Here is a 19556-nt window from a genome sequence, read left to right as displayed (position 1 = left end):
GTTTCTGCTGTCAGGTCTCTGTTGCTAGTAATAGTCCATGACAAAATAAATTGTTTCTTTGGGTCCAATCGTGCTTTCCAGACTCTAGAGTCTCTCGGTTCTTCTTTCTGTAAGGAAACTGGAGCTAAAAGTAGTTCAATTTCTACTGGACTCTGTTAAGTGTTACTATCTATAGGAGCTAGCTCGCATTCTTGCAATTTCGAATATTATTGATTTTTATTGTTTTTGACAAATTCTAGTTCAAACCTCCATCACCATGGGAGCAGTTGTCTTCCAGTTAATTAATCTCATCATTAGACAGTTCTTGCACGGTGACAATATCCTTACAAGATTATATTTATCTTCAAGCTGTTCTCCAAACAACCATCTTCAAGTGATTAACTGTCTTCATGCCATGAAGATGATTTGGTCTTTTGTTGGCTAGACTAAGACGACTACAGTTAGGGGATATCACCTAGGCTTGGACACATCTTCGGATTCGAGGAGTCTGCTGTATATGGTATGTTATATTGACCCAATTGTCTAAGGCCGATCTTCAAAGAAGTTAGGGAGCCTTTCGTAGTTTTTTTTTTTTCTTTCCAGCTTCTTTACATTTAAAGGCTCCCATATATAGCATGACTTGTTGACCCAACGCGCTTAGGCTCATCTCCAAAGAAGCTAGGAGTCCTTTGTGATTATCCCAGCGTCATTGCATTTGAATAGTGTTTCCCTCGTACCTTCATGGCTTCAAAAGAGAGAAAGAGGCTTTATATTAAAACAGATCTTCAACATACTTCTACTACAAGTTGGTTCTATGTTGATGTTATGCCTGTGTCAAATACTTTTTTTACAAACAGAGTTAGATTCTCCCTTTGAATAATAATAATAATAATAAGTCATGGTCAAGTCAGACACGAAATTTGTTTATGAGACCCCTTGTTTCTGAGACAAGGGATCCGCCTCCTTGCAGTGATTTGACTACTAAAGTCGGTGGAGGTTTACCTTCTCTACTCCCCTCTAGATTTGAATCTATGACCTGTTACAAGGAAATACCTGTTCTTAACCATTAAGCCCACCAAGGCCATTATAAGCTTTATCTTTGTACAAATTTTAATCTTAACATTGCATGCATATGATGATATTTATCTACTTCTCCATGAGAAGTGCTAATTTATGGTTAAATTGTTCATTATCTACCCTTACAATATCTTCTTAGATTAAAACAGAGTTCCTTACTTGTCAACCTGATCTTTGTAAAACATATTGCAGTGGTCGTTGAAGTTTGAAAAATTCACACGATATTAGACGGTAGCAGAAAAAAGGGGTGTAATTTCTATGTGTTTTAATGCTCAATTAGAAAAGGTACAAGTCATGAGAATTTCTTGATTTGAAAGGCTTTGAGGGATTAGATTGAAGTTTAACTGGTCATTTGTAATGTACCACTTTAGCTAGATTGAAACTCACAGAACATTCTATGAAAATTTAAACTTCATTAGCTGTGCATTTTAAGAGAAACATAATGCGTAAGTGCTTATGATTTATACGAAACTTGATTAAATGGGAAATAGACTTATGTTGTGCTTCCTGATGCATCGTTACTGTGGAAGTGGTGATGTGATGGTGCAATGGTTTGCTCAATACAATTAAAATACCTGAAATAGTCACTTTTTATCACAAAGTAGCTTTATGAATCTGACAAAACAATATTGTTATTTTAGTTGCACCATCTAAAATCTAAAACCGCATTTTCATCATGATTTTGACTTATAATAGTAGCAAATTTTTACTAAAATACAGATGAGAACTATCAATTTATAGCTTACTCAGAAATGGGATTGTAACATCCTTTTATCAAGCAATGTGGTTGTTTCCACTGAGTCTACGATTTTATCTGGAAACTTTGATGATTGCATTATGTGTTTGCCTATGGAAGTTTCAAACCTTTGAACCAAGCTTTGCAGTTTTAAGGAAATATGATAAATAGTCAATCAGGTAAATCGATTTTCACTAGAATGCATCAATCTAGCATGGTGAGATTCAATGTAACGGTTGCTTCTAATCCATACATATTAAGCCTAGTCTTGTAACTAAGTATGCTTTGTCATGTTATTTGTTATTAAGACGAAGAAATCTAGAAAGTAATCAAGAAATTAGTTAATAATGAATAGGTACAGGTAACAAGGAAAAACAATAAAACCAGCAAGCAAACAATCCAAAGAAAAATGGTCTGACATGATGTAATCTAAGGTTGAGGAAAAGAGGATGCCAACAATTATTGCATGGTGCATAACAGATGGAGGCCTTACAAAGATGGTCTAGTGGGGTAGAATTTTCTAGTGAAAATATAGATTGAATACTATGGGCTTGTGTAAGGCTTACTTTGACAGTTGTTTTTAATGATCTTAAATTGAATGAGAAGATCAATTCGTAGAGAATTTGGGATTTTAGAATGGAAGCTTATTTAGTCAATAAAAGACTAGTGAAAATATTAGGATACACTTTTACCCTTATTCTAGTGTTGAATAAAAATATCGTGAAAAGTAATGTGTTGCTAGTTTTGGATAAAAAGACCCTCAACTTTCTTCGCAACTTTGTGGTCACTGGCCACTTATGAAAGGAGTAGGCATCTTTAGAAATGTGGTGCCATTTAGAGGAAATACTAATAGCAACAAGGAAAAGGAAATTATTCCGTTCATTTAATTATTTTTCAATTGTCTGGTCATATTGTGAGCTGCAATATATATCACAAGATTGTTTTAGTACTAGTAAACAATGATTAAATATATAATAAATTTGAACCTTTTGACATTTACAGGACATTCCTCTCAATTTACAAAAAAAAATAAAGTATGAAAATCATGTTGGAAACAGTTCTGAAGTTTGGAGTTTTTATTTTATTTTCAAGATTAATTAAATGGGTTTGGAAGATTGGGACTTATCTATTCACTAAGGTTTTAAAGAAATTATATGCATAAAACTTATACTAACACCTCCTAGTGGAATTGATAGTGCACTAATTTGTTTCTTGCTATTATCTTGGTTTTGGTACCACCTTATAGCATATACGGGTTCAAATTCTATTTTCCATGATGGACAGTTGAATCTGTTTCAACTCTAATTGTTATTGAGGGGTTCCACGAGGATGACACATGAGCGTTTATGATGCCCATTTTAACATAGATAGCCACATATGTTAAGGTTCTATTGTGCAGTTCCATGTTGTTATTTATGAACATTATATACATTTGATTGGACACTTGAAAATCAATTGATGGATTTGGTATTGATGATGGAAATGTTGGATGTATAACCAAATGTATGACTTACTTGGTTACAATTTATCTAGTGCATGACTTGTCAAAGTTATTATTGCATCATATAGGCTTATATAGATATGATTTATCTAATCGATGACTTAGTGAAATTATGATTTATCTGATGTAAGATTTAATTCCAGTATGAACAACAAAAATTGACAAGTGGACACTGGGCTTAATAAACATGATGTTTAAGATCATGTATCTATATCTATTTTGTGGTTATATATATGCATGGATGAGAACTAAACTACAGATTGGAAAGAACCATATGATAGCCAAGATCTACTATTCCATTGGGGAAGGTCGAGACAACCAATGAGGAAAGGTACGATGTACATTGTTCTATTGCATTTGGTATCTACTTGATATACACTCTTATGACACGAGTAAAATGCAAATGACAGGTGGCAAGACGACCTGACTGGATTATTCGATGACAAGTCCAACCAGCTCTGTAGTGTGGTCCGTGCTTTGAAGGAGGGGTGGAGGTGTTTCCCACCGTGTATCCTCCGAAACCTGGAATTGTGGGGAGGACAGCTGAACGCTCCCCCTAGACGTGCGATGACGATTGCCAGTTGCCTGCTGGGGAAGTTAGGTCGATGTATTCGACGCTCCCACCATGTCGGTTTTATCAGTGGTTAGTATGGTCGTTGCCACTAATAAAGCAGCAGAGGACGGATAGGGTGGGAACGGAAGTAGGCCAGGGTGGATAGGAAGATATAGATCAGTTGGAGACTCTTGATGGGAAGTAATGTCATTGTCTGACTTATCGAATTTTAATGCTATAACTCTCTCTGGTTTGCTATGCTTTCAAACTCCTTGTATCTTTTCATTCTAACTTCGGGACGAAGTTTTCTGAAGGAGGGGTGTATGTAATGCCCCACTTAAATCTTATCCTACAAATTTTGTTAATATTTACATTATCTGAAAATATTGAGAAATATTGGTCTAATATAAATTTATGATTTCCATTATTCAAATTCCCCACTTACCTTCTCAAATTGAATATTATGTAGGATATGGTCTCCTTCCATTATTTCAAAATATATGTATTCATGTCACATTCCCCAATGTACCCTCACATTTACTTGTGAGAAGACATAGTCCTCTCCATCTTATCATCAATATATATTTATTCATTTCACATTCCCCAATGTACCCTCACATTTACTTGTGAGAAGACATAGTCCTCTCCATCTTATCATCAATATATATTTATTCATTTCACATTCCCCAATGTACCCTCACATTTACTAAGGAGAAGACATGGTCCTCTCCATGTAATTACACTTCACATTCCCAAATGTACTTTTCAGATTTACTTGGGAGAATACATGATCCTTTCCCATTAAATTCTCAATTTTATATTCATGTCACAATTCCAAATGTACTCCTAGCTTACTTGGGAGAAGAGAAGTCAACTAAGGATGGATGAGAAGTTAATGACATTAATGAGAGGTGGTTGAGATGGAGAAAGGAAAGAGGGTATAAAAAGGGAAGGGGGAAGGAAGAAAAGGGGGGTTGGAGTCTTGCTTAGGATTGTGGGGGTTGGTTGTGATTGTTTGGCCTTGTTATGATTTTGGGAGACCTTGGAAACCTGTGGAGGTTTCTTGGGTTTGAGTGGAGGAAAGTATCATTATCTAGTTTTGCACATTCTTCTTGAGGACACACTATATCTGGTTGGACTTGGGCACGAAGGGCTAGGGAACCTGTGGAGGTTTCCTAGGCTAGGAATTTGTTTCCTAGTTGGCTGGGAGGAAAATCCGGTTGGGTCGGTGAAAAGGAGTGTTCAGCTGGAGCTATAAGACAAAGGTATCATCATCAACCGCCGGAACAGGTATTTTTCCATGGACTACTCTTGTCAAGTTGATATCAATGGAATGCTCACCTTAACTTATGTTGTTTATGATAAAATGATAAGATGTTAAATGTTTAAAGCTATGTGAGAATACCAACAAGTTCTTTTAATTTTAACTTTTAAACCAGCGGGAAAATAGATCTGTTAGTGTATAATAGGTTGAGGCTCTCATAATAGAAAAGAGGGCCTTACAGTGTGGATGATCAGGGAATGTTATATTGTAGTCCACGGAAAATCATAAATTCTAAGTTGTAAGCCTTATATTTAATGAGGTTCTTTCACAATACACTAATTAGTTGTCAATGAGATCTAGATGTAGAATGGTAAATTTAATGTGCTACAAATTTATATAGTGGTATCAATACAAGAAAAAAGAGAACGACATTAAGCCTTTTCTGCCAATATTGTCTTGTCTTATTTGTACTCCAATTCTTAACAATGATTTATAAGTTGGTTGTGGTTTGGGAAATAAAAGCACAATAGGCTACTACCCAATCTCCTAGTCATATGATTGAGTAAGAGGACATAAATAATTTAACTTCAATAGTGAACCACTTAAATATGTTTAAGAGGTGGCTCATTATTTTCAAAAGTAGTTACACTATCCTTAAACACATTCTTTGGGTCTAACTTATCACTTTAGGTAGTGACATGGCTAGGATGGGAGTACACAATCTTAAGGTTTAAAATGATGAATTGATGAGGATTGAGCGTCTCTGCTAGCCATACAATTTAAGCCCTCCTTATAGTCCCAAATTTTGTTGTCATTTGCAAATTGCCCTTCCCAACAATATGGGTTCTCCGTATATCGTGTCTTAGTTAGTGAATGCAAGGTTAACTATATATAATCTAGTTAATGCTTCTAGAAAAGAAAATTTATTCAAGACAAAGTAGAAACACACACACACAAATGAACATAAAATAAATGTCGAGAATTCTATTATGAAATCATTTTTCACAACCTTGCATTTGCCATTTCAAAACAAATCTTTCAAAAAAAAAATCAAGAATGTAAATTAATCATATATATCTACATATATGTATCTATATCTATCTATCTATATATATATATGAACTACTTCTAGTGCCTTGTTATTAGAGCCACTATCAATTTATATTTGTTTTGTGATAGACCTCTCTCTCTCTCTCTCTCTCTCTCTCTCTCGATAATATCTATATATATATATATATATATATATATATATATATATATATATCACAAAACGAAGACAAATTGATAGTGACACTAATAACAAGGCACTAGAAGTAGTTCTCAACACCCATCACCCCAATCAAAGCTGTTATTCAAAATTGGCCTTGACAGCTGGATTCTTTTCATTAAAATTCGTAAAATATTTTACAAAGTTCCAATAGCAAAAAGTTCCTCTTATTATCTAATTGATTCATTTTTATACTTTTTCTCATAATTTCCATGTAAACTCTTAGAATTCCTTGTATATAATTGTGACTATTTATCTTCTTTCTCAATAATTATGTTTCCATGTACAATTACATTCTTTTAGCTTCCCTTAAGCTCCCCAAAGGGATGTGAAGTGTCAAAATATTGAAAACTAATAATAAATTTATAATCTTCCTTTTGAAAGATAGTGAGCCCACATTACCTATCCATTACTATGAAAGTTTCATGTTCATTGTTTTCTTTTAATATGACATTTCATTATTTATATGGTCGATTTCCTTACTTGCACAAGTTATGTTTTTGTTGGGTGCATGCAAGACATTAATTAATTTTATTATCATTTCAACATTATAATAATAATGTTTGATAATAATGAATCAATTCATATTTATATCAATAATTGCAATAATTGTTACATGTTTTGATTCTAACATCCAATAAAACACTAGAAAATATTGAAGTTACTTCATAAAAAAAACAACATATCCACTAAACTTTAAAATTTGTTTTACTAAAAAAAATCTAAACATTATTATTCACTTACTTTATCAAACAATATTGGCTATAAAGACCAATATTACATATTAAATTATTTAAACAAAGTTAAATTCAAAATAATGATGAATAGATTTTTTCGCCCAAAAAATTAAGTACAATTGGAAATAGTAAAATTTCATTCAGTATAAGTGATATATCAATTACAATAAATAAGATTCAATAATTATTAAATGAGAATTTTACTCTTAAGAAATTTTAAATTTAACTTTTAACTCTTTAAAAATCAACATATATTCTAATAAAATACACCCCTAATCATTTGATATATATTAAATAAATTTATTTATTATTATTATTTTCAAATAATTTATCTCTCTTACCATCCAAGGAAGAATCTAGAAAAACTTTTGACTACAAATTGTTTTAATATCAAATTGCCAAAATTAAATATTACCACATAATTGATTCATAGACTAGATTTAATGTACAATGTTTATATTTGCATGAACCATATTGGTAGTAATGCGTGAATGAAATCATAAACAAAACTATATATATATATATATATATAGAGGTAATGCTTTATCCCGTGCACTGATTGAAAAAGAGCAGGCTGGGAAAATAATATGTGTTATATTTTCTTGATGTGAGTTGTGAACAAATTAGTGTTGATTATATTTTCATACCGGTGGTGGAAAGATAATACCTCATTGCATTAGTTATTCATATCATTCATTTATCTAAATTTTCACTCATGAATATATGCATTTTCCTCGACAACCAATTTTATTTTACAAATATTAAAAACTAAAAATCAATAACTTTATTTTGCAAATATTAAAGATATACATATTTTTATAAATATAAAATTAATTATTTATTCATTAAATAATATATTAATATAATTGATAATATAATTTTTGAAATTACATTCTTTCCTAAATAATATTTATTTATTTCATCTAATTTTATCTATATTTATATTATATTTTATATAAAACAATAATATATATGAGAATGTATAAATAACTATAAATATTATTTGAAAAAAATAACTTATTACTATAAGTAATATCAAAATCATATATAATTAAACACTAATAGCTATTATTTATGTTTACCATTATTATATAATGATATTGACATAATTTTTATCAATATTTTTTTGTTTCTTTATAAAGGAAAAAAATATTTGTTAATATAACAATTTGTTTTATTCACCATACATTTTATGGATACAATTTCTGATTTACAAAGTCCCATTATTTAGGGAATCGATACACTCCATAAAAGGGTTGTGGCCTTTTGGGAGACAAAAGCCAATGCCGGGCTTTCTCCTACACTACAAAAACAAAAACCACTCCTCCAAATCCAATTCCTAGACCTATTACCAAAGCCATCAATGACATCTTTTCATCCACTCTACTAAGCCATCTCATTACAGGGTTACCACTCATAGTACTACTATTTTCTTCTCTCCTTGGTCTTTTATTTTCATTGCATGTATCTAAAGGACACCCATACAAACACTTATTTCTTTGAAATGAAGTAACATTAAAAGTAGAAAATTGTGTCCCTATTGGGATTGGGCCACAGAGGTTGTTAGATGAAACATCAAAAACACCCAACTCATGCAATATAGAGAGCTCTTAAGGAATCTCTCCACTTAAATTATTCTTAGCCAAATCTAACTGCTCCAAAGCAGAGATGCAGGGATTAACCCTTCTAGTTGATTCCTTGATAGATTCAATAGTCGCAAGCTGCTTATACCTCATGCTTGTGGGCATTTCTCCATTGACATCATTGCTAGACAGATCAAATATATTGTCTATGGGCAACACATATGATAGTGTATATTCACCTCCTTTAATGTCAAATACCATTTTATGAGAAAATATTGTTTCATCTGAAATATTTGCATAGTACGCAAATCCGAATTGAGTTGAAATTACTCCATCCATGGGCGCAGATTCATTGATTGTAAATCCAGAGAGTTTCTGAAGTTGAGATGGTATTTTTCCATTGAATCTATTGTTGGATAAATCCAACACATGCAACTTCGTGAGATTTGTAATACATTGAGGAATAACACCACTAAGATTATTATAAGCAACACTTAAAATTTTCAAGTCATGAAAATATGCAAGGTAGAAAGGAAGTTCGCCCATCAATCTATTTTTCCTTAAATCCGGAAGTCTAGGTTGGGTACAACTGGCCAATGATGTGAGCAAAGTCCCAGAAATTTGATTGGAGTGAGCAGAGAAAACTTTCATAAAAGTGCAATTGCCAATACCTTTAGAGATTGGTCCTTCCAGATTATTTTGTGATAGATCCAAAACCTGAAATGAAAACAAACCATTTATACTATAAGGTATACTTCCAGTTAAATTATTGGATTCCAAATGTAAGTATTCCAAGGAATGAAGTTTTCCTACACTTTTTGGAATTATACCGGTTAAATAATTATTTGATAAATCAAGAAATTGCAATCTTTTTAAATTGGTAATGGATTTAGGGATACTTCCTATAAAATTATTCGAACTAAGATCCAGTGAAGTTAAGTGACTCAAATTAGCAATAGCTTTAGGTAACTTCCCTGTAAGGTTATTGAATCTAAGCTGTAGATAGGAAAGGGGAAGGCGGAATAAGATATCCGGTACAAAACCTTTTAATCTAAATTTAACAAATCTTAAAGTTTCCTAGCTCTGCTGGAATAGAACCCGCAATTTTACTAGAAAACCTGCCCCTGAACAGTTCTGTAAGGGAAGAGCAGTTTCCAAGAGACGGAGGAATAATAAGTCCAAGTACTCAAGGTTCTGTAGCAACCCCAATTCTCCTGGAACAGAACCTGATAAAAGATTATATGCCAAGCCAATTGTTTGGAGAGCTTTAAGTTGCCCAAACTCTGGCGGAATTCTCCCTCTCAATTTATTGAAAGGAAGTGTCAACGTGCGCAGTAAAGAGATATTACCCAGAGAAGGCAAAAGCGTCCCTTCTAGGCCTGAGAGAAAAAGGTCTATGGGAACAACTCTTCTGCAGCCGATACCATTCCACGAGCATATGTTGGCAGAGTTGTGGGCCGTCCAGTTGGACAACAATCCATGTGGGTCAGCCGTTATGGCGTTTCTGAAGGAGAGAAGAGCTTCCACATCCCTTTTCTCGTGGCAGGCCATGGAGCTTCCAGATTCCTGCAACATTGACATGCACATTCATTACATAATGAGAATGAGGTTGCAGTGAATTTAATGGACCAGCATACACATATTGATGACCGTCATCTACAACAACAGAGACCTCATATGATACATATGAATTATGTTCTGGAAATGTGGATAGATATATATATATATATATATATATAACTATTACTACTTCTATTATCGGACAAAGCCGTGTGTAGGATTCCAGCCAGCTAGAAAATTGAAAGACGGTAAGAAATTGGCGTATGAAGTGGGGCATAGAGACGAAGAAAGCGTTGGTAAAAGCAACCTCATAGCGAGTACAGGAGGTATTGAACCAGACAGAAGAAAAATCATGGAATTCACACTTATAATCTGAATTAAAGAAAAATGAGGATCGTCAAATATCACGATGGGTATAATATTTTTTAAAGTCTTCCTTTCACTTTCTATGTTTGGAAGTTTTTCTAAACTTTCACTCTCTTTACAACTTTATTTTTAATTGGTATTTCACACTGCAAAATAAAAAGTTATAGTTGGTGATAATATGGTTTCAAACTATCATAATTAGGATATATTTTATTAGATAAAATAGAAGTTATGGTTGGTGTCAATATGATCTTTCAAACTAAACAAAAATAGTGATTGTGAAATATCACAATGTTGTTATGACTCTACTATTTTTCGAAGTCTTCCTTCTATATTCTATCTTTTGAAGTTTCTGTAAACTATCACTCTCTTTACAACTCTACTTTTAGAAGGTATTTCACAAGACAAAATAAAAGTCACGGTTGGTGATAATATGATCTTTCAAACTATCACAATTAGGATGTATTTCACAAGACAAAATAAGTCATGGTTGGTGTCAATATGGTATTTCAAACTAAAGAAAAATGAGGATTGTGAAACCTCATGATGTTTTTATGATTCCACTATCTTTTAAAGTCTTTCCTCTATTTTTTGAAAATTTTGTAAACTTTCATTCTCTTTACAACTCTACTTTTAGAAGGTATTTCACAAGACAAAATAAAAGTCATGGTTGGTGACAATATGATCTCCTCTATTTTTTGAAATTTTTGTAAACTTTCACTCTCTTTACAACTCTACTTTTAGAAGGTATTTCACAAGACAAAATAAAAGTCATGGTTGGTGACAATATGATCTTTCAAACTTTCACTATCTTTACAACTCTACTTTTAGAAGGTATTTCACAAGACAAAATAAAAATCACGATGGGTGATAATGTGATCTTTCAAACTATCACAATTAGGATGTATTTCACAAGACAAAATAAAAGTCATGGTTGGTGTCAATACAATATTTCAAACTAAAGAAAAATGAGGATTCTGAAATCTCACGATGTTCTTATGATTCCACTATCTTCTAAAGTCTTTCCTCTATTTTTTGAATTTTTTGTAAACTTTCACTCTCTTTACAACTCCACCTTTAGAAGGTATTTCACAAGACAAAATAAAAGTCATGGTTGGTGACAATATGATCTTTCAAACTTTCACTCTCTTCACAACTCTACATTTAGAAGGTATTTCACAAGACAAAATAAAAGTCATGGTTGGTGAAAAATATGATCTTTCAAACTATCAAAATTAGGATGTATTTCACTAGACAAAATAAAAGTCATGGTTGGCATCAATATGATCTTTCAAACTAAAAAAAAAGGAGGATTGTGAAATATCACGAAGTTCTTATGGCTCCACTATCTTTTAAAGTCTTCCCTCCAATTTCTATCTCACTGTCTTTTAAATTCTTCCCTCCACTTTCTATCTTTTGAAGTTTTTGTAAACTTTCACTCTCTTTACAACTCTACTTTTAAAGCTTTCACAAGACAAAATAAAAGTCATGGTTGGTGACAATATGATCTTTCAAACTATCACAATTAGGATGCATTTCCCTAGACAAACTAAAAATCATGGTTGGTGTCAATATGATCTTTCAAAATAAAGAGAAACGAAGATCGTGAAATATCGTGATGTTCTTATGACTCCACTATCTTTTAAGGTCTTCCCTTCACTTTCTATCTTTTGAAGTTGTAACACCCTCCTCCAAATCTACCCAAGCAACTGGACAACCAGGGTGAACAGATGACAAGAGGCCACTATGATATGATTCGACCTCCTAAGTCACATTAAGGAAGTGGGACCAATGGAAACACACCATACATACATCCAACATCAGCATTAGGACCCTCAGGAACCAACCCAACCTTTCTGCCAACCAGCCCTTGGGTCCCGCCGAAATTTTGGACTACTTGACCTCTCGACGCTGCCATGCTATGGGCATGCCAGCGTCCAGGGACCTTTGGGTGCTCTCTCAAGCTTGCAAGTCAGCTTCCATGGACTATTTTTCTTAGTTCTGTGCTAGCGTCCCTGGGATTTAAGACACATTTTTAGGCCCAGAGCCCAGGTCACTTCCCATAATTAAACGACACCTTCAGAAAAGTAAGATAACAAGGAAATGACAGTATAATTGCAATCTATTGTATGAGACCTTGACTGGACCCCTACTAGCCGTGACAGACATTTTGTCAAACATATCACGAATACGTAATCTACAGGTATAAATAACATATCTGAGCATATGGGTCTCATAATTATTTGAGATTCACTATGAGGCATTGTTTCCTTATCTCTTTAGCTGCAGTTTCATCCATTAGGCCATAGATACATTGTTCATTCATATAAAAGTAAAAACATGATGGGATCCATACATAGCGACTGTCATAATACATATTCATAACCATCATAATAACAAAAAAAATACCAAGGATACAATAGCCATAGAATCCACATATAAACCAATATAATACTCATGAGATAACAAGGAGAAAGAACCTCATATTAATGATACAAAATCCAACCTGTATGGGACTACCACGTTCCAACCGACCGTGGAATGACTGAGCCAAATATCTCTTCAGCCATTCACCCCCATGCCATATTACAAGCATGAATGTGGGATCTCAGAGAACACATCAATCCAAAACCATCAAGGGCTTCCAGAGGCCATCCACCTCAACCCATACAACAGTGATTCCATCTCACGATCGAGCATCACAAAACCATCATCAAATAGGTCTCTACCCAAGCCTCCCAGGGCTCCAAAGTGTTTGTTCCAACCCGACTTCTAGGACTAGTAGCTCAACCAAGAGATTATTCTAGGCTTTCAGAGTGTTTGTCCAACCAGGGCTTCCAGGACTATTAACTTAACCGACCAAGGGATTCCAGAGCATTTGTCTAACTAAGTCTTCTAGGACTAGTAACTCAACCTAAGCTATTACAAGGCATTGTTGACGGTGTTGGACCCACCAACTTGTAAGGGGATCTCCCCAGTAAGAAGTCCCAATCATATGTCAGATCGTTTGGTGTAGGAGTCTCAGCAATGGGTTGTATGGTAATGCCTTGACCGCAATGTCGCATATAGGCAACTAAGATAACTTTGTCAGTAGCAAGGGTGTGACTGATGCAGTGAGTCAAGGAGGATGTATGAGAGGTTCTAGCACAAAAAGAGGAGATGAGGATGAAGGTGAGTTCCAGGTTGAAAGGGATCAGTCCCAACTCAGCTAGAAACACACAACACCAAAGACATGCACAGCTTCCGGCAGAGCAGTCCACTCAGATGTAGAATTCACATGATACAAGGTAAGATAACACGTACAACACTCACAGATTAGTCCGAGACAAGTGCAATGGTTGTTACAGCAAGGTTCATGTGAAAGATCTGTCTGGTGTCCGGCAGAGCAGTTGACATGAACGAGACATAATTAACAACATATACAACGCATTAACAAAAATATTCATATAATTCCATACAAATCAATTCATACACAAATACGTAAGTTAAACAACATATATCATTAAGGCAACCAGTACAGTACAGTCCAAGTACAATAACAACATATGCATGAAAATTTGTTGGCTCTTATTATATCAAGAAGTGTAAGTCACAATCATACAATACATCCATGTAAACCTGCCAGCCCCAACAATGGAACGTTATAGCCATATCTGCCTCCTCCTCTAAAGAGATGAACTAGCTCCATGCAGTGGAGAAGCCAAGGCACGTTACAATATTGTTTAAGCTCTTTCCAAGATAGTCTTATCTGAAGTTTCGCTGACCAAAAGCCTATACAATGAGTTATAAGGGACTATTTATAGCAAAGGGTGGGGTGACCCTTGATATTCCCCTTTTTGACGGTTCACCTACCCTCATGACTATTCACCTACTCTATGACTGTTACATCCAACCATTGACACTTGACTTACACTTGACATGACTTAACATTACAATGCACATGTACACATGTGAGACAACATGGCTTGAGAAAGCCTTGCAAGACATCATTGACACTCGGTCCACTGTGATGAGACCAACTCTTTGACATGCTTGTGATGGTGAAGGTGGTGAGCTAATGCCAACCTTGGTTGTCCGTGATGGTGTGCATGCACCTCATGGTGACATCTTGCTGAAGGGAACTCTTGCCTCTATTGCAACCGTGCATTGGTTTAGCCCCTTCATCCAAATCATCTCCTAACATGTGCATGGGCTTCTTGGGTACGGTTGAACTGGAAACACACTGATGCATAGTGTTTGTGCTGATATTCAAGTGTGTGCTACTGGTCATGCACATCAACTTGCCGAAGTACAAGTTCAGCCTGAGTTGGACTTGCTCCCTATCTTTGCCTTCGTGAGTCTGTTGAATGGGTTGGATTGCATGCGTGCGTTGAACGACATGCATGCTGTTGAATCCCTTGCATGTGATCAACAACACTGCTCACCATGTTTGCTCTATGTCAGCTACTAGGATGGATCCTTAACTTGTACGGACGCAGTTTCATCCATGAGTGCATGTTGTGCCCATTGTTGTTCTTGTTCCTGCTACAACTCATTCGTCTATCTGTGTAGCTTCATGTTCTTCTTGAGTTGCTATTTCAGCACATGAAAATCCTTCGTTGTTCCATCTTCTGCCTTCACGCAATCTTCATGTCGCGCCGTCACCTCATAGCCTGAGTCTCCAAAGTTGCTTTCATCATTGATGGATCTTCTTGAGCTTGCAACCTTCTTCCGCCTCCATGTTGTCAACAACTCTCCTCTTGCATTCGTTGCATTTGATATGTTGTCTTCAACTACTTTTCATGATGCTACTCGATGTGATGCTACTGTTTTCATATCTTGATGTCCTTTTCTATGAACAACTTGTGTAGAAATTTCTACAAATCAGATAGCTCTGATACCATGTAGAAATTCTGATTGTAGATTAACCTGATAATGCAATATAACTAAAGAAGAATACTTTAATATACTTCTACAAGCAATTAGCGGAAAATTAAAAGATTTCAGCAAGATTAAGCGGAACACATATAATCAGAGAAGAAACAATGCACATGAAACACAGAAGAATACTCAGGGGAAAGCCTCAACTAAAAACCCCACTATCTGCATTATCATTACAAGTTGGAAATATCTCAGAAATACACAAAATACCTTCTCCTCTGCCCTCCTGATCTCCTATTTCCTAGTGCGTTTTCTCCTAGTTGATCCTCCTATTACCAAGTTTAACACTGATCACTCACACTGATCTCACACCCTGTAAAACTGCGTAATCCTCTTGTGCATTAATCCTTCTGCATACATGAGTTTCCTTTAGGAGAAAACATGCAACCGATAGTACATTGTCCTTGACATTTAGCTCAACTGGGTATTTCTCAAAATAGACATGCATGAGCTTCTGATGAGGGAATCTTTAGTTATCTGGAGTACACTGGTTGAGTGCATGCATGCATCAACTGACAGATAATTCACAATTAGTTCCTCAAACAATTTGGAACTAATTTAACTGGACTTAACTCAATAAACTGAGCTAACTAATTACAACTCAAATATAACTCAATCTTATCTCCTTAATTAAGGGATAATCTCCTTAATTTAAGGGATAATTGTTGCATGACTTCAGAAAGACTTCCAACTTGAATTTATCCAACTAATTAACTCAAGACGAATTAATTAATTATTTTTCAAGCAACTGGTGAGACTAAATTCGAATTTTAATTCACAATTTTAATTCAAAGACAAATTAAAATTGGAATATTCTAGATTCTATTTTTATCATTTCTTTTTGCTATTTTCAACAACTTGATGTCTTCGTGGGTAGGCAAGTCCATGGACACTTGGTCGACTGCATCCCCAGGCATTCTCTGAACAGTTTCTTCATCTCTGCTCTCCTGGAAACCATTGTACCTATACTGATGAGAGGTAGATGAACACCTGCAATACCTGGAGACATGGAAACACTCATGGAAGGCAATCTGTCAGTTGAAAACCAGAATGAACATGAGAAATGACTTGTAACATACCTGGGTGATTGATCATGAACGTTGCGCAATTTCGGCTGGGAGGTCGGGAGACCGACTGCCAAGATTGCACAAGGCACAGTCTCGGCTACTGGGAGATTGATTGACTGTTGGAACTGCACAATGCATAGTTCATTCTAGTTGCTAACTGTTGGGACTATGCAATGCGCAATTCCAGCTAGGAAGGACTATTGGCCCAGGGACAAATTTGCACAATTTCTTAGGCCAAGCAGCCACTGTCCTCAAAAAATGTGCAAAAAAATCCTAGAGGCCAGTGTTGGGTAGGAATGTAAAAATATGGAGAGGAAGGTGAGCCTTCCTTTCCCAGATTGCGTAATGCAGCCTTGGTGAAGGTAGAGCTCGAGCCAAGGATGGTCGTCTCGCCAACGGGAAACTGAAAGCAAGTAAGTAAATGAATGCATGGTGACACTGAATGATAGCAGAAGTGATTAACAGTGCATGCAAAACATGAATGAAAGATTCAGCAAATAGATGAACATGCATGTTGGTGAGGCAGTTCGCCAGTTGGGCAGACGTTCATGCAAAACAGTTTCATGCCTGCGACAACAGTGAGATAGCAACGAAAACTGAAACAGAGCTCGAACGAGCTAGTATACATGTAAATGGCAGCAAGCGTTCAAAGAAATCAAGCAAACAGTAATCATACAAGCAAAAACCCAAAAGCAACAGAAATGCAACATAATGCATGGGAAGTTGGCTTACCCCAAAACAGTTGAGCTGAATGTGCCGACCACTCCTAGATGTGATGTGGGATGTCAGAGATGCAAGGTCGATGTGATGAATGAGCTCTGTGGTGTCCGGTTGATGAGTTTTGATAACATCGAGGTTGTGACGCGCATGCCACAAATCAAGGGGAAGCGACACTTGGTGGGAGGTTTCTGAATTGCTCCTTGCATGTAACCTCCAACTGCTAATCATAGATCCCTGAGAAAAGGGATTCCTTTGCATGTTGTCTTAGGAGAAGTAGCCTATGCAAGCAAGTATGTTTTTCTTGGTTCTGGAGCGAACTGGTCAACTCAGCTACACATGCAAGAGGTTTTTCGATTACTTGAAGGAAATGCACATTTCTTGCTCGGAGCTAGGCTGACTGCCCAGGAGATTTGCGCAATTTCTGGGTAGAGCAGCTGACTATTGCCTAAATTTGTGCAAATTCTGGGCTGAGCAGCTCTGTTGGGGAAGTTTGTGCAAATCCTGTTGGGAGTGTTTACTAGCAAGATTGTGCAATCATGGAGCCCAACAGGCTGCCATACAGGATTGCGCAATTTCTAGAGGGAAGGTTGGTTGCCCTCCAGAAATGCACAATTTTCAAGGGGAAGTTGCTCAGCCTGCAACTGGACCAAGTCCAGGTGAGTAGCCTGTCAAGGGAAAGGATCAAACTGTGATCGACAGGTTTCCTTTGTGCAAGAAAGACACTGAAGCTTGAGGACTTGACGAAGCAAGGAAAGGTGTTGTGTAAGGTTGGTAGGGAGGCTCCAAAACAGGCTAAGGAAAAATTTTGGAGGGTGGTTGTAGCCGCTACAACACTTGGCGACACACTGGTAGAACTCCAGCTCTCTGAATGGACCTTGTTCGTGAAAAGCAAGTCTAACACCTCCGGAAGTATTGTTCAGCTCTCATCTCGTCTTGGCTTCACACTAGCTTGATTGTAAGATGTAGCATCTGCCAAACTCTTGGTCGATTGACACACATTCCAAGCCAAGGCAACACAGTTGTTTCGATTGGGTTGAGGGGTATATAGGTGCACAAGCAGTATAGTCGTCAGAGTCTAAGTTTCATCTCTGGTGTTGCTCCATTTCCAACAGGCCTGGACAGTACCCCGGTGGAGTCACATAGGAACACAAGCATGGCTTTGCTGCCAGCGTGCCTGGTCAGTACCCCAGCGGAGTTACTTGCACCACCTCCCTGTTCAGGAAGCCTTTCTCTTCTTTTTCCTTATTCATTTTTCATTTGAATTTTTTGAATTTTCATTTTTTTCATTTTCCACTGTGCATAGCACTTATTCATTTCAGAGGCAGAAGAGGGATCCCGACTTATTGAGAGAAGAAGAGGTTGTTCCAACAGAGAAGTAATTTATTGTATATCTGACATGCCTATTAAGGTTTTCCCCCTCACCTAACTCTACTTGATTGAGCTGACAAGGGTTAACCCAAAAAAAACTAACTAGAGAGGGTGACACTAGTTAGCGCGCAAGCGTTATGTTTTCGCCAAGGTACACTTTGAACAGTACATATTTTCCTTTGACGTATCACAGACTAAGAGTAACAAGTTCATCATATAGAGGCAGGATGACAGATAACCAAGTAGTGGTAGTTGTACAAGCCCTCTTGTACTTTACCTAGCTCGCTTCAAGAGTCATACATGGTTTCATACAAAACTAACCTATGAGAAAAACAAGCAAACGAACTAACAATCAACAAAGCAAAGCAAGAGAAAAAGAAAAAATGAAAGCAAAGCAAGTAATCAAACAAGCAAGTGGGAAAACAAACAAATAAGCAAGTAAGCAAACAAGCATGCAAGCAAACAAATCAAAAGCAAACACTACTCCTACTCCTAAGCTAACAGTGCATGGGTCATCTCACGTAAAGTGATAATTCCAATGCAGCCATCAGCACATTGGTTGACCCATGTTGGTGAAGGCATGATTCGTGAACAAGACATCTATGCGAACCAGCAAACAAGAAAGATGTAACAGTGAATACAAACACACTCCAAGCTTACAAGTGACCACAAAACACAGATGAGTGAAAGTGCATGACATGCATTCTGTGGTGCTACCATGGTGTTGTGCTACACCACGTGCAAATGTTGAGTGTATGCATTCTCTTGACTGTGACATGCAAGCAAGCATGAGAAAGGTAGACCACTTGTGTTGTGCATGTGTGCTTGCCGTGTAAGATTCCTCCAACGCATGAGCGA

At 36.1% G+C, this 19556-nt stretch overlaps 1 protein-coding gene across 1 annotated transcript; it reads right to left on the bottom strand.

The window, feature by feature from the left end:
- Positions 1-8724: 8724 nt before the first annotated feature.
- LOC149147280 (receptor-like protein 43) lies at positions 8725-9243 on the bottom strand. The gene has a single exon (XM_089441779.1). The coding sequence runs from the start codon at positions 9241-9243 to the stop codon at positions 8725-8727; it is 519 nt and encodes a 172-aa protein (XP_089297905.1).
- Positions 9244-19556: the final 10313 nt, after the last annotated feature.

The sequence above is a fragment of the Pinus tabuliformis genome, chromosome 9 (genome assembly GCF_031772625.1).
Source record: "Pinus tabuliformis cultivar Carrire ecotype Pingquan chromosome 9, CPIR1, whole genome shotgun sequence".
NCBI classification, from domain to species: Eukaryota; Viridiplantae; Streptophyta; class Pinopsida; order Pinales; family Pinaceae; genus Pinus; species Pinus tabuliformis.
This window is presented reverse-complemented; position numbering and strand designations above follow the sequence as displayed.